The sequence below is a fragment of the Muscardinus avellanarius genome, assembly GCF_963383645.1.
Source record: "Muscardinus avellanarius genome assembly, chromosome: 2".
Taxonomy (NCBI): Eukaryota; Metazoa; Chordata; class Mammalia; order Rodentia; family Gliridae; genus Muscardinus; species Muscardinus avellanarius.
In genome coordinates this window covers 12,083,808-12,098,423 of record NC_137787.1, presented here as the reverse complement: position 1 = coordinate 12,098,423, position 14,616 = coordinate 12,083,808, and the positions used below count along the sequence as shown (strand labels likewise).

At 39.9% G+C, this 14,616-nt stretch overlaps 1 protein-coding gene across 1 annotated transcript in view; it reads left to right on the top strand.

Annotated features, from left to right (window-relative positions):
- Positions 1-14,616, top strand: part of COL4A3 (collagen type IV alpha 3 chain) — a gene marked incomplete at both ends in the record, with an annotated part of 153,769 nt that overhangs the window by 121,256 nt on the left and 17,897 nt on the right. Inside the window, 10 exon segments of the mRNA XM_080689306.1 lie at positions 22-119; positions 669-819; positions 1,142-1,255; positions 2,816-2,983; positions 4,730-4,819; positions 5,163-5,297; positions 7,644-7,742; positions 8,903-8,992; positions 9,334-9,473; positions 14,216-14,342. Of these exon segments, the coding sequence (XP_080545432.1) occupies positions 22-119; positions 669-819; positions 1,142-1,255; positions 2,816-2,983; positions 4,730-4,819; positions 5,163-5,297; positions 7,644-7,742; positions 8,903-8,992; positions 9,334-9,473; positions 14,216-14,342 (1,212 nt within the window).

Below are 14,616 nucleotides of genomic sequence, written 5' to 3'. Positions count from 1 at the left end.
GTTTTTTGCTTTTCTCTGTAGGAGATCAAGGCCTTACAGGAACAAATGGATTGCCAGGTTTTCCTGGGAAAATGGGAGAACCGGGGCCAACTGGACAGCCAGGCTTCCCTGGAGCCAAGGTCTCAGACTGACTTGGGGAAAGGGGACCAATGGCAACTGCTCAGTTAGGATGCCGCCGCCAGGCAGGGAGCTCTGGGTATAGGAGGTGCCAGCATATTTGTAGATGATGAAGATACTCACTATTTTTTTTAATTTCTCCGGACCATCTTTTCTTTTAGAAAAGGAAAACAGAAGGTATTATAAAGCAGCTTTGCATCTCTGTTTCTTTCTTAATGGCTTCATGAGCATGCATAGCGTATTAAAATGGAAGAATGCTAGGAAGAAATGTGGGTCACCATGAGCAAAGCTATCTAAAGTAAAGACATCTAGATTTCTCTGTTCCCAGAGGATCCCCCAGTCTTTTCAAACAAGGGAAGTTAGATTTCCTGGAGTATGTTTAAGCATCTTTTCACAACAAAGTTAGCAACCAACACGGGAAAGGGAGATTTGGTTGCATGTCTGTCGCTGTGCAAATGGACTTAGAGCATACAGGATGGAGACATTATTTTAAGCCTGTATCAATGAGAACTTGGGACCTATGTAAAACTGGCACCATTTCTGTGCTTTAGGGAGAACCAGCACTCGCCAGGCCTGGAGAGCCAGGAAAACCAGGTTCTCCAGGAGAAAGAGGCGATCCCGGGGGAAATGGAGAAATTGGACTCCCCGGACTTCCAGGTCTCCCAGGATTTCCAGGCAAAGGAGGCTTTGACGGACCCCGAGGTAAAGTAACAAGTGTGATTACTTTTCTCTTGTGAGCTATTGTAGGCGCTCTAGCGATGAAGAGTTTGTCTAAAAAAAACCAAAATCCTCTCATTCAATGAATAGAACCTACGAGGCCTCATTATCTTTCATTCAGCATGGCTGCTCTACCTTTCTCCCTTCCTTCCTTTTTTCCTTTCTCATCAGTACCCTCTACAAAAGACCCATGGAAGGTCTTAAATATAGTTGTGATGGTGGAGAGAGGGTTGGCAGAAGAAAGAGATAGCAATACTAGGACCTGGAGTTGTGGCGACTGAAGAGACTCTGAGACTCTCTTTTGCAGGAGATCCAGGGCATCCTGGAGCCCCTGGAGGAAGAGGGCCCACAGGAAGGTGCATAGAGGGTCTCAGGGGAGCCCACGGACTTCCAGGCTTAAATGGATTGAAAGGACAACCAGGTAAGAGCAGGGCAACCAAATGGACATGAGATGGGCAGGTGACAGGGCCTCTGGCTTCGCTCTTTGCTGTTTAACGTGGGGATTGTCTGGCAACAAGTCCTGGCTGCTGTTCAGTGAGAAAACTCATTCTAGCCAAACTATGGAACCAGCCAAGATGTCCATCAACAGATGAATGGATTACAAAACTATGGAATATGTACACAATGGAATTTTACTCAGCCGTGAAGAAAAACGCAATTACATCATTTACAGGGAAATGGATGGAACTGGAGGACATTATGCTAAGTGAGATTAGTCAGCCACAAAAAATGAGAAATCAGATGCTCTCCTAAATATGCGGAAGGTAGGGATGAAATGGGTCATAGGAGGAACTCTAGATGAAGAAGGAGCTAGTAGATGAGCAAATAAGGTGACCTAACTGAGGGCATGGGAAGGGGGAAGAGGGAAATTCTCTAATGCACATGATGTACTTGAACAAACATATCAATATCAATCACTAACCCAAACATGAGAAAGAGGGAGGGGAAGGAAATGGAGTGGAAATTGGGGAAGGGCTAATTGGGTGATGTGTGCTTGTATGTCTCCACCATCTTGCACTCCATTAAGATGCATAACTACAATGCACCAATAAAAAAATTAAAAAATACAAACTTCGATATTAAAGATTGGTTGCACCCACAGTTTGTATGACCTATAGAGAAAAGACCTGAAGTTAATACAGTGAGTTGGTTTGTATCTTTTACATAAGGAAATATGAACATGAATGATAGGTGAGATAGATAAATAGATAATTTGCATATCTATCTATAAGCATACATTCTCAGCCATTTTTATTTTGAATATTCATAAGTGGACTGATGTGGTAAAATTTTTATTATTAAAATAGAGAAAATATATGCAATGACACCAATTTAACAATTTATAAACTAAAATATGTAGCTGATTGCTTTACAAGTAGCATAAAAGAAAGGACATGAAAATACACCAAAATGATACAGACTATGATTTCCAGATAATGGAAAAGTTACTCTATTTTTTAGCTCTCCTAGCCCAGATCCAGTGGCTGTTTCTGAAAAAAAAAATTCATCACAGATCAGCTAATGTTTATGGGCTACCATCCTCCTCATATGTTCACAAATAAGTTTTTAGCCAAGACCATAATGCCATAGTGGTAATGTCGCTTCCAGAAACATCCCATGGCTCTTCCTGTGTCCTTATGAGTGGTTCTATGTGTCTTCTGCAGGTGAATGACTGAGCCACAGACCTCAAGTGCAGACCTAGAATGTGCTGCAGTCCTAGGAAATAGACATAAACAGTACACACCTCTTAAAGGATGAATCATTTAACTGAAAAGAAAGGACCCTAGAAATGTTATAGAGGGGAGATATTAAACAACCAAATGCATATAGATACGTGTGCAGCTTACCCAAAATTGCACGGCTAGATATTTCCACCCAAAAAGTATTTGGAGTTGGTGGGAAAGCATCCGTTCATTCGTTCATTCATTCATTCATTCATTCATTCACTCATTCATTGGTTTGTTCATTCATTCATATGTAGGCAGACGAGGTGAAGCAGGGCCAAAAGGAGACCCAGGCATTCCAGGCCTGGACAGGTCAGGATTCCCTGGAGAACCTGGGCCACCGGGAATGCCAGGTCATCGAGGTGAGATGGGACCACCTGGTCACAAGGGATATCCAGGAACCCCAGGATCATTAGGGCCACCAGGTATCCTTTCTTGTACTTTTATTTTTCTTCTTATATCTTCTTTCCCTTAAGGTTACTCTGTAAACTGTATGTAGGTCTAGGATTTTGACCCTATGTTCTTCTTTTAGTTAGTTTATTTCTTCTGAATTATTCATAAGGGACCAGAGTTCAGGGGCAGAGAAATGGTGTTAATGAAATGATCATATTTCTTAATTACTCAGAAATGACTATTTTTGCTATGTAACCCTTTTTATATGCTATTATAATATACTTACTGATGTTTTGAGATTTTAAAACTTATGGTCTATTGTTTTCTTTCCTTGTGATATCTCTTTTTGGTTTTGATATCAGATTAGTGTTGGTCTTATAGAACCAACCAGGGAAAGTATTTCCCTTCTCCTGTATTTTCTAAAAGATTTTGTGGGAAATTGCTATTCCTTAACCATCTGGTAGAAATCATCAGCAACTTCATCTGGGTTTGAGCTTTTGTACATGGGAAGTCTTTAAATTACCAATTAATCTCTTCACATTTTAGAGGTCTATACAGGTTTTCCATTTCTTCTTGAGATACTTCTGATAATCTGCATTTGTCTACAAATCTATTTTGTCTAAGTTACCTAATTTGCTGCCATAGAGGTATTGGTAATATTTCTTTGTTATTTTTTTTACTTTTTGACCACTTTTATAGTTTATATATTTGGGGAGAATATTCTAAGCATTTCCACATGACATAAGGCCTTCACTAATATTCCCTGTAGAGAAGGGAGAGCAACTTAATTGACAAACTGTCCTTTTGTTCATATTTTTGAGCTACTATTACACACCAGCACTCGATACGCACCAAAGATACATCAGCAGGTCAAACTCCCACTCTGACAGTAGAGGAGCAGTAATATGTGCATTTTAAAACTTAGTTCGCAGGGCGTGGTGGTACACGCTTTTAATCCCCGCACTTGGGAAGCGGAGACAGGAGGATCACGCAGGTTCGAAGCCAGCCGCGCTTAAGAGACCCTGTTTCCAAATAAAAAAATATATATATATATAATGGTCTGGGAGCATAGCCCAGAGGTAGAAGGGTTTCCAAGAACCCCAGTACCACCAAAAAATAAAAATAAAAACTTAGTTCTACTAGAGATAAGTGTTATAAAAGTATATAAAGAGATGTAGTAGAAAGCTATTTAGTCAGGAGGTAAAAGGTAGGAATGGTCCAAAATTTTTACAAAGTTTAGTGTTTTATTCTCAACCAAGATGTGATTTGCTACTAATGATTTTTTCCATATGAAGTAAAAAATGACTTCTACATGAGGTTTTGTTTTTTGTTTTTTTTTTAAAAAAGACCTTTACAGACGCTTTCTTTAGACAACTACGATTGTGTTCATACTTATTAGGAACCATTCCTTCAAATTTCAAACTCTATTTCCAAGTATAATTTATTTTATTTTATGGAATAGTTTCTTTTTCTGAGAATTAAGCTCAGGGGCATTTTACCTCTGAGGTACACCCCCAGATTTTTTTTTCAATTATTATTTTGCAAGAGAGTCTCTTGAGTTACTGAGGCTGATCTCAAAACTGCAGTCTGCCTGTGTCAGCCTCCCAAGTGCTATGATCACTATATTACTTTTGATGTCACTGCCACACATGAGACACAATCTCCTATTTTCACTGAACCTGAAGGTCTAATCAGGAGCAGGTTGATAGGAATGGTAAAGCTGAAAATCCGTTACTTCCAACTTACCAACACATGCTCTGTGCTAACTTGTTTCATAGGTGGAAGAGGGATGGTGGGGGTGATGGGCTACCCTGGAACCACCGGTGCTCCCGGGCCTGCTGGAAAACCGGGCTCTCAGGGGCAGAAGGGTAAGTGGCATGGTGTCCTTCCGGATCTCAGGAGGCACAAACAATCTTCATGTACTTAGCAGCAAAAAATATATATTTCATTCTTGGTAGGGGTTAGTTTTAAGAAAAAACCTGTTTGATCTTGCTGTTTTCTGTAGTCCTTTTTCCCGTGCGAATGCCATCCTATTTTCTCCCTGTAAAGTTATACAGCTACTCTTCTGTGGCTTTTTGTTTGGGGAAGCTGTCAAGTTCTAAGCACCCTTAACCTTTCTTGTTCTGTTTTCTTGCAAGTCCTTTTAAAATTTGAATTCCTATGAACTTCTTACAGCATGAAGGATCTGATGTCATTTCTCCTGTCTGGTAGGTAACCTTGGAATTCCAGGAGTAAAGGGTGAGAGAGGACCCCCAGGAGACAAAGGGGACCGAGGAAATCAAGGAGACCCGGGGCTTTGTCAGATAGTTGACTTAACAGGGGACAAAGGAGAGCCAGGGCTCAAAGGTAAGGAAATTTTTACATTTAGCATCAGAACATTAGAGTTGATCCTGGGCCTAAGAAATTCCCCAAGCCGATCCCTTCCATTCACACATGGACAATGAGGGCCCTGCTTAGTTGCCTGCCCGAGCTCTAGAGAAGGAAAATGTGTTTGTAGTTGCGAAGCCATCAGTTGGGGCTGAACATAAACTAGATGTCAGTCTCGTGTGCCCTCCACAATACATTACCTCCTTACTGCATAACTTATGATTTCTAAAAAAATTCTGTATTTTGCTCTGCTGTACTTAAATTGTGGCGAGTAAAATGTTAAACTATAAGCACCAAATGCCTCCTCTTTTTGCCAAGTATGGGAATATGAAACCCTTAAAAAAGTCCACACTGAAAAACTTTCCTGAGTGGGGCACAATGGTGTGTGCGTGTCTCCCCAGCCACGTGGCACTCATATGCTCAACAATTTATTATTTTGATGCTGGGAATTAAATCCAGAGACATTCTACCTCTGAATTACACCCCAATTAATTTATTTATTATTAATTAATTTATTTATTTTATGGTACTAGGTATAGAACCCAGGGGCATTCTACCTCCAAGCTACATCCCCAGTCCTATTTTTTTTTTAATTCTTTATTTCAAAACAGGATCTCACTGAGTTGCAAAAGGCCTCACTAAGTAGCTGAGGCTGTCCGCGAACCATGATCCTCCTGTCTCAGCCTCCCGAATGCTGGTATTACATTTGTGTGCCCCTATGCCTGGCTTCAACAATTATTGTTAATGTGTATGGATTAAGGTTATTGTATTATGTCCCTAATACACAGATGTGATCAAAGCAGACTCAGTCTCCTGGTCAGAATGAAATTTAACAGTTTGGTGGACAAACGAAACACTGTCTGTAAATATCTTCCGAACAGGACAAGGAGATAATATTTTGGGCTTTGTGGACCATGATTAGTCCTTGCATATTTTCTTTTGTTCCCTCTGTTTTTGTTTCATTTTATTTTTTAAACCATCTAATAATGTAACAACCATCCTTGGCTCTCAAACCATACCAGATCAAGCCAGATTTGGTTTGCAGGCTGAGGTGAATGAGTATACTAAACAACACGTATTCTTAGATGGTGACAGACGAGTGAGAATAAGAGTCATCTAACCCTGGGCTACGTATCAGTCCTTTGCACACACTGCCTTCCTGCCCGGGAGGCTTGTCTCGCTGCATGTTGTCTCCACCCAACTGGCTCTGGTGCGATCTTCAAGAGCTAAAAATTACAGTTCCTCTTCCAGAAATTCTTCCCCGTAGCATATTGTCTGACTGTATTATAGACTTATCTCACTGGGTGGCAATTATTTACTTGGCCATCTCCCCAGTTAAACACTAAGAACTTGGGAAAGGGACCGTGATTTCTTTTTATCTCCAGTACCCAGCATGAGACCTGTCTATGCTTGCATACACAATCCATAAGTGAATGGATAGGTACATACACAGGAAAATAGCCAAGGGAAGGCGACCTGCTTAAGAGAAGACACAAAGCCAAACCATGCACACACCGTAAAAGGCTCCAGGCAACTTGTAATGGACTCTTTGGGGATATGAGGGTCGGTGAATAAGGAGGAGGAGAACAATGACAGGAGCAAAGCCATGATTTCAGGGAACGTGGAATGGTGTAGCGGGAAGTTTATAAGTGTTCCAGTCATGAGAATTAGGTTTCAATCCCAGTGTTGGCAGTGATTGACGATTCAACTTCAGATAAGCCTAGGATTTACCTCATACTTAAGAAATAATCTTTGTGTGTGTGGGGGGGGGTGGTTGGGAATGGAACCCAGGGGTATTCAACCTCTGTGCTACACCCCCTGCCCTATTTTTATTCTTTTTTATTTTGAAAGAGGTTCTCACTAAGTTTCAGAGGGCCTCACTAAATAGCTGAGACTGTCTGCGAACCACGATCCTGCAGTCTCAGCTTCCCAAATGCTGGGATTACAAGCATGTGCCACCACGCCCAACTAAGAAATAATCATTTTAATAGAGGGGTTTAAAAGGAAATTTTTCAGATGCAAATTTTGTAGCAGATAGTACTCTACTTAACTCTAAGAAATGAGGAGCTATTTATGCCCCTAAATCTTGAAAAATTCTTTAATGTTTAAATACTTAATGATAGGGGATCAGGACTACGCTAATGCTTTCCACATATTTTCTCACTGAATTCTTTTCTAAACAAGATAGGCTCACATCTGCCTCCACTCTTGATAAATATGTTAGGCTTTATTATAATCATAATTATGAGGTCAATTGAAACAAGGATGAGGATGAGTCTGAGAAAATTCTAACCTGTATTTTTAATTTATGGTGTTTAACTTTAGGATTTACAGGACATCCGGGTGAGAAAGGAGTCAGAGGTGTTATAGGGTCTCCAGGTTCAAAAGGCCCTGAAGGACCACTGGGACCACCGGGACTGCCAGGTATTGCTGATGCTCCAACAGAAATAAGTCTCAAGTCTTCCTAGAGCTGAGATCGTAAGGCTTGCATCTGTGCATATTGGGTTGAATATAAAGTATGCTCCAAAGGTGTCCCAGCAGAAATTTGCTTCTAAATTAAACCAAAATAAAAGTGTTTTATAGTTGGTATGTATTAACTTAAAATATTAATCTACATATAGTGTCACTTTCTATTCAAATTTTTATTTTGAAATGGCCAATATATTTAAATAACTTGTCATGACGAGCGTGGCAGTGCACACCTGTAATCCCAGCTACTTGGGAGGCTGAGGACGGACAATAGCGAGTTCAAGTGTAACCTGGACAGCTTAGCCAGACCGTGTCCCAACACAGGGATAAAAACGACTGAGGGTGTATCTCTGTGGTAGAGTCCCCCTGGGTTCAATCCCCAGTATCATAAAATCAAATAAATAAATAATCATATGTATCAAAGATGAAAATTAGTGATCTAGAGGTTCATATCTGCTACTTTCCTTTTTAAATAAGTTATTGAGTATTGAGTTGGTAAGGTATATATATATATATACCATATATATATATATATATATATATATATATATATATATTTGCAATACTGGGGATTAAGCCCCGAGATTCTGTACCACTGAGCTACACCCCCATACATTTTTATTATTTCTTTTGTGATGGGGGCCCTCACTAAGTTGCTGAGACTGGCCTCAAACTTGTGATCCTCCTGCTTCAGCCTTCTGAGTAGCTAAGATTACAGATGTACTTGAAATAATTTTTTAACCTGTTAAAGTAGTCCCTTATCTCTCAACCACCTCAATAACAAAAATATTACATGGCAATAAAACTTTAGTATCCTGTTAGAAATATATTGGTATACAGCTGCAGGAGCCCACCTTTCCTACTGATGTTAGTCCTAGAATGATTCTCGTGTTTGAAATTCGAGGCCTGCTGATGAGAATCACACTTCATCTAGTTTCACATGTCCCAAGTCCCCTGTCTTCCCCTTGTCCGAAGATAAAGGACAACTAACCAAGTGGCTAGACCAGTTGGTCCTGCTGCTCTGGTTTGGTTCATTCATGCAAGCAATAGATATTTATTGAGCACCTGCTATGCCCAGGATCTGTACAGGGCATATGACTCCATTTATTCTCCAGGTCCTAGAGGAGATCCAGGAAGCACTGGGAATCCTGGGGAACCAGGACCACGTGGTGTGCCGGGAAGCATGGGGAGCATGGGTGTGCCAGGTAACGCATACGGCCCTGCTAGGAGCCCACAAGCTGAGCACAGGTCATGATTCCAGATTTTCCATGTTACATGTTGTATTGGTTTCCCACTTAGAAGCAAGTCCATGTAAAAATAACCAGATATTCTTTTAGTCACACGCATCATATGAAACTAGAACCTAGGTGAGATCAAAATAAATAGTGATGCTGTGAAAAAACTATCCATAATAGACACCTGGCACGTTTGTGATTCTGAAAAAGACACCTTCTTGGGATAAGGGTAGTTTATGAAAAGGTCAAAAGTAAAACACTTAAAGATCCCCATGTTTACCTGTTTTATCAGATAGCTTTCCTAATTTCAGGTTCTAAAGGAAAAAGGGGAGTTTTGGGACTCCCAGGTCTGGCTGGACGACCAGGCCTCCCAGGTGTTCACGGTCTTCAGGGAGATAAAGGAGAGCCAGGTTACTCAGAGGACACAAGGCCAGGACCGCGAGGACCACAGGTAGATAGACCACGGAAACATTTATATGGGGTATTTTTTTTTGGGGGGGGGGGTGAAATAGCAATAAGGATTCAGATTCAAGGTAGGCAGGGAAAATGAAAACATTACGACTTTAAGGCAGTTATGTGAATTTTTTAAAAACTGCTGTCTCTGCTACTGAGGATGCCTCATCATCAGTCACCTTTCTACTTCAGAAAGCCTATTTCAGCCACTAAGGAATTTTTCTTCCCCTGCAATTTCAGGAGCAGCCAGAAGTGGGCAGTGACATTGGGTTTCCATGACCTGAAAGGGCATTGATTTTTTTCCCCACGTGGTACAAAGTGGCCAGCCTCAGACATGACCTCATCTCGCGTAGACTTGTAGATCTTATTATCAAAAACACTTGTCTCATTGAGGCATAATAAAAATATAAAATAATTGTAGAGTATCATTAAAAATCAAACAAAATTCTAAGATATACATATATTTATCTTTCTTGTTTTAGAACTAAGAGTATTTTTATGCCTTTACACAGGATATTTTTATCTTGTCCTAGTGTTTTTGGTGCTTGTGTCTGTCAAATTGTGGGTGGATGTCAAAGCTCCTGATAGTATATTGTGGGGTGCAGTAACCAGATGCTTCAGTGGGCTTGGCTGCTTTTTTTTAGGTTATTTCCATTCTGTCTACTGTAGTTACACTAAGGGCCAAAGCTACACCAGAATAACAAAGCCAAAGCTATTCAGAATAATGAATAAAAATTCCTGTAAGTAAAGTCTTTTAACATGGGTTTCATGGACCCCTTAGGGAATTTTGGAGATCTCAAGAAACTCACTAACCTCCTTACATTGATTGCAAAATGTTTAAATGTAAATTTGTGTAAGGGGAGCCTATATTTTTCATCAGATGTTCAAGAATATATTATTTCAAAACATAAAGGTTGTTAGTTAAGGAACTTTGTCTCTCTATCGTGAGCCAATAAAATGACAGCTTTTCTTAAAATTTTCATATTTTTCAGTAGCAATTTCCAAAACAAGAAAAAAAATATTAGACACAGCACAAATTTGAGCAAATAATCTTTTATTAGTTGGAGTACAGACAGATTTTCTTTTTCCTTTCTATTTAGATAAGGTTCCCGGACAACCAGGGAGAGATTCCCTCCACTGGGATAGTTTCTTTTTTTTTAATTTATTTTTTATTGGTGCAATGTATTCATACATCCTAATGGTATAAAGAAAATACTTTTGTAGACATACATGCACACATCGGCCAGTTAGCCCCTACCCGATCCCCACCCCGCTCCCTCCCCATCCCTCCTTCCCATGCTTGGCTTAGTGGTTGACATCTAGTTTTATAGCGATTTATCCAATATTAACAATGATAATCTCACATAACAGTTTCATTTGTCTGATACCAAGCTTTTGATGACTTAAAGATAACATTTCAATATTTCTTTTTGCTTTCTTTCTTACCAGAGAATATTTTTTCTTTTCTTTTTTTTAGGTGAAACTATCATATATTTATTTATTTATTTTTCAGAAAAAATCTATCCTGATAAGGAATATGGACTCTAGATACCCAAAACAATCTCAGAAAAGAACAAAGCTAGAAGATGTATATTTTCTAATTTCAAACCATATAAAGCTACAATAATTGAAATAGTGTAGTACTGTTCTAAAGGCAGATATATAAACCATTGGAGTTAAATAAAAGCCTAGAGATAAATTCTTCCATATACTGTCAAGTTATTTTTGACAAAGTTTTCACAAATATTTGGTGGTGGAAATAATAATCTTTTAACTAAATATTGTTGAAAAATAATAATTACATGAAAAAGAATAAAATTGGGCCCTTACCTAACATATATACAAATATTAACTCAAAATAGATAAAAGACCTAAATATATATCTTAATACTATAAACTTTTAGAAGAAAATCTGGGTCATAAAACCTCACAACATTGAAATTGGCAGTGATTTCTTGGATATGATTTCAATGGCACAGGCAACAGAAGGGTAAATAAACTCCCTAAAAATTAAAAACATATTATATATCCAAAGACAATGTAAACAGAATTAAAAGTTACTGATAGAATGGGATAAAATATTTCCAAATGCTATATCTGAAGGTATATTAATATTCCAACTAGAAATCCTAAAAATGAGCAACAATAAAAGCAAACAATACAACTTAGAGATAGGTAAAAGACTAATATAAATAATGAATCTCCACAGATAACCAATCTTAGTTGTCTGTTGGGTGGAAAATCTTGTTTCTCTGGTTCTGGTGTGTGTTACCTATTTCTTCTTTGTAGTTAATCTCTTTGAGTATTTTCTCTAGTGCTGGTTTTGAAGACATAAATTCCTTCAGTTTCTGTATGTCGTGGAAGCTTCTTATTTCCCCATCTAATTTGATAGAAAGTTTTGCTGGGTAGGAAATTTTTAGCTGGAAGTTGTTTTCTTTCAGAATTTGGAATATGTTACTCCAAGCCCTTCTGGCTCTCATGACTTGATTTGGGAAGTCTGGAGTGATTCTAATTGGTTTGCCTCTGAATGTCACTTGGCCCTTTGTTTTTGTTGCCTTTAAGATTCTCTGCTTGGCTGCCACATTGGTCATTTTGACAATTATGTGGCATGGGGATCCTCTTCTCTGATCCTCTCTAAAGGGAGTTCTATAAGTTTCCTGGACCTGTGTATCGACCTCTTGCTCTACGTTTGGAAAATTTTCTGCTATAATTTCCTTGAAAAGATTGTTGATCCCTTTGGTTTCACCTTCTTTTCTCTCCTCTATTCCAATTATTTTTAGGTTAGCTCTCCTAAAATGGGCCCATATTTCTTCAATGTCAGATTCCTGCTGTCAGATTATTTTTTCTAAATTAGAAACTATGCATTCATTTTTTGAATGATCATCTTCTAGGAGTGAGATTCTATTCTCCATGTGGTCTAATCAGTTGTTTGTACTTTGAATTGAGGCCTTTACTTCATTAATTGCATCCTTTATCTCTCTTTGGCTCTCTCTCTGAATTCTTTTTGAAACACCTCTATTATTTCTACAGTTATTTTCCTAATTTGATTTTCTAGAAATCTCTGAATTTCTGTTTTATCAGGTTCTGATATTGTGGGATTGTGGGCATTCATTGCTCCATTGTTATTTCTCTTTCCCATGATTTCGGAAGTTTGTGCCTTCTCTGGGTTCTTCCCTGGGTCACTACAACCTCACTTAAGGTGCTCTGGATCTCGAGTGTGGTATCTCAGTCACCACTACTACTTTACCGGGTTTTATCGCAGAGTCTCAGACCCTGGGAGTCAATTGAAGCTGCTTTAGACCATGGGGGGTGCCAGATTGGGCGTTCTCCTATGGTGTGATATCTCTTCCACCGCCACTCCCCCACTGGGTCAAGTCCCTGGGAGTACAGTACTGGGATTTCTCCTCTAGGGGCCACAATTTGACTCACTGTTGTTGAGTGCGCAGATGGAGCTGTCGTGGACCCGGTGAATTCGCTGCTGCTGCTGCTGCTGCCGGTAGCAATATGGCGCCCCTGCCATGCCCTTGGCCGTGAGGCTGGCATATTTCTTTTCTGGTTTTGAGCTCCGCTCTGAGTCCCTGCAGGGTGTTCTGAGCCCAGCCCCTGGGAGCTTTAGATGCTCCCTGCGCCAAGAAATCTGCCAAATTCCTCCCGGCTGATCCACAGAGACTCACCTCGGCTTGCTGTCTGCCGCTCCTCTCTGGAGCCTGGTGGGCTGTTGAATGCGTTGGTCTGGTGCCGTCCGGTGAGCTCGCTGCTGCCACTGACAGGCGCTGCTGCCGTGTCCTCGGGCGTGAGGCCGGCATATCTCCTCTCTGGCTCTGAGCTCCGTTATGAGTCCCCCTCCTCTTTGGAGCCTGGTGCTGCAAGGGAAAATCCACTGGGATAGTTTCTTAAGGAGAAATTCTATTTGACTTTATTCACACTCAGTTAATTAGTACTTCCACTTAGATTTAGGGTCTTCATAGGTAACCACCCAAAGAATTTTTTTAGAACTGTTCATTGTATACAAAACAAACTGGTGTTATGATGTTAGCAAATCATAGTAAAAGAGTAATATATTTAAATTATCCACAATGGAAACATTATAAGTCACCATCAAAACCCATATGTTCTTAATATCATTAAGACTGAAATACAGATTTAATGAATATTCAATTATAATAAAGGGTTTTCAAATAGGTGATTGATACATTTACATGTATCTGAATGGATAGGATTTGCAGGACACAAAGTTATTTGGTTTAACTATTTCCTTCTTATCCTGAGTGAGCCACCACAATTTATAACTGTATATCTGTGTGATTGTTTAATGTTCATCTCCCGCTGGTCTCTTAAGCTCCATGAAGGCAGGGGCTGTATAGACCCCATGTGGGCAGATGATGAGCAGTGCATCCTGGGAAAAGCCAGCTACATGGGATTGCAGCCTGTGTTGGCCCAAGGGTCCCACAGGGAGAAGGATCCCATTCTTGGTTTATTGCTCTCCTGTCATTATCCTGAGATCCCTAAAAAAAATTATTTTTAAAGAGATATACATTTTCATTTTGATTGGGTTCCACAAACCAAGTAGACAACCCATTCCCAGCACCTCTCATGATATCATCCAGCAGCAGATAGTTAGCATGAATAAATGGATGGATGGATGGATGGATGGATGGATGGATGGATGAAGTTTGTACTTAATTCTAATCCCATATCCTACTTATATGAGAATTTTAAAGGTGTTTGACTGAATTTAAGGGGGATCCAGGATTGCCAGGTGACATGGGAAAGAAAGGAGAAAGAGGGCCCCCTGGCCCACCTGGACAGTTGGGGCCTGCTGGATCTGAGGGCATCCCTGGAAGTCCCGGACGCCCCGGCCACCCAGGTGAGCTTGGCTTCACAATTCTGAAAGTGGGAAGCACTATGTGTGGTATGGCCCTCACTTCCTGGAATCATCTTAGTAAACTGAAAGCTATTTTTGTTCTTGTGATAAAATTGTTTTTGTTTAACTTTGAACTTCAGATTCTAAGACTCTAAGAAAAAATTTTACTGTTTGAGGGGCTGAAATCTAAAAGCAAAACTTCTGAAATGCTACCTCAACCAATTCAGCCTAGAGATACAAAAGGTTGCTTCCCCATACAATCTTGTGGTCTTGGTAT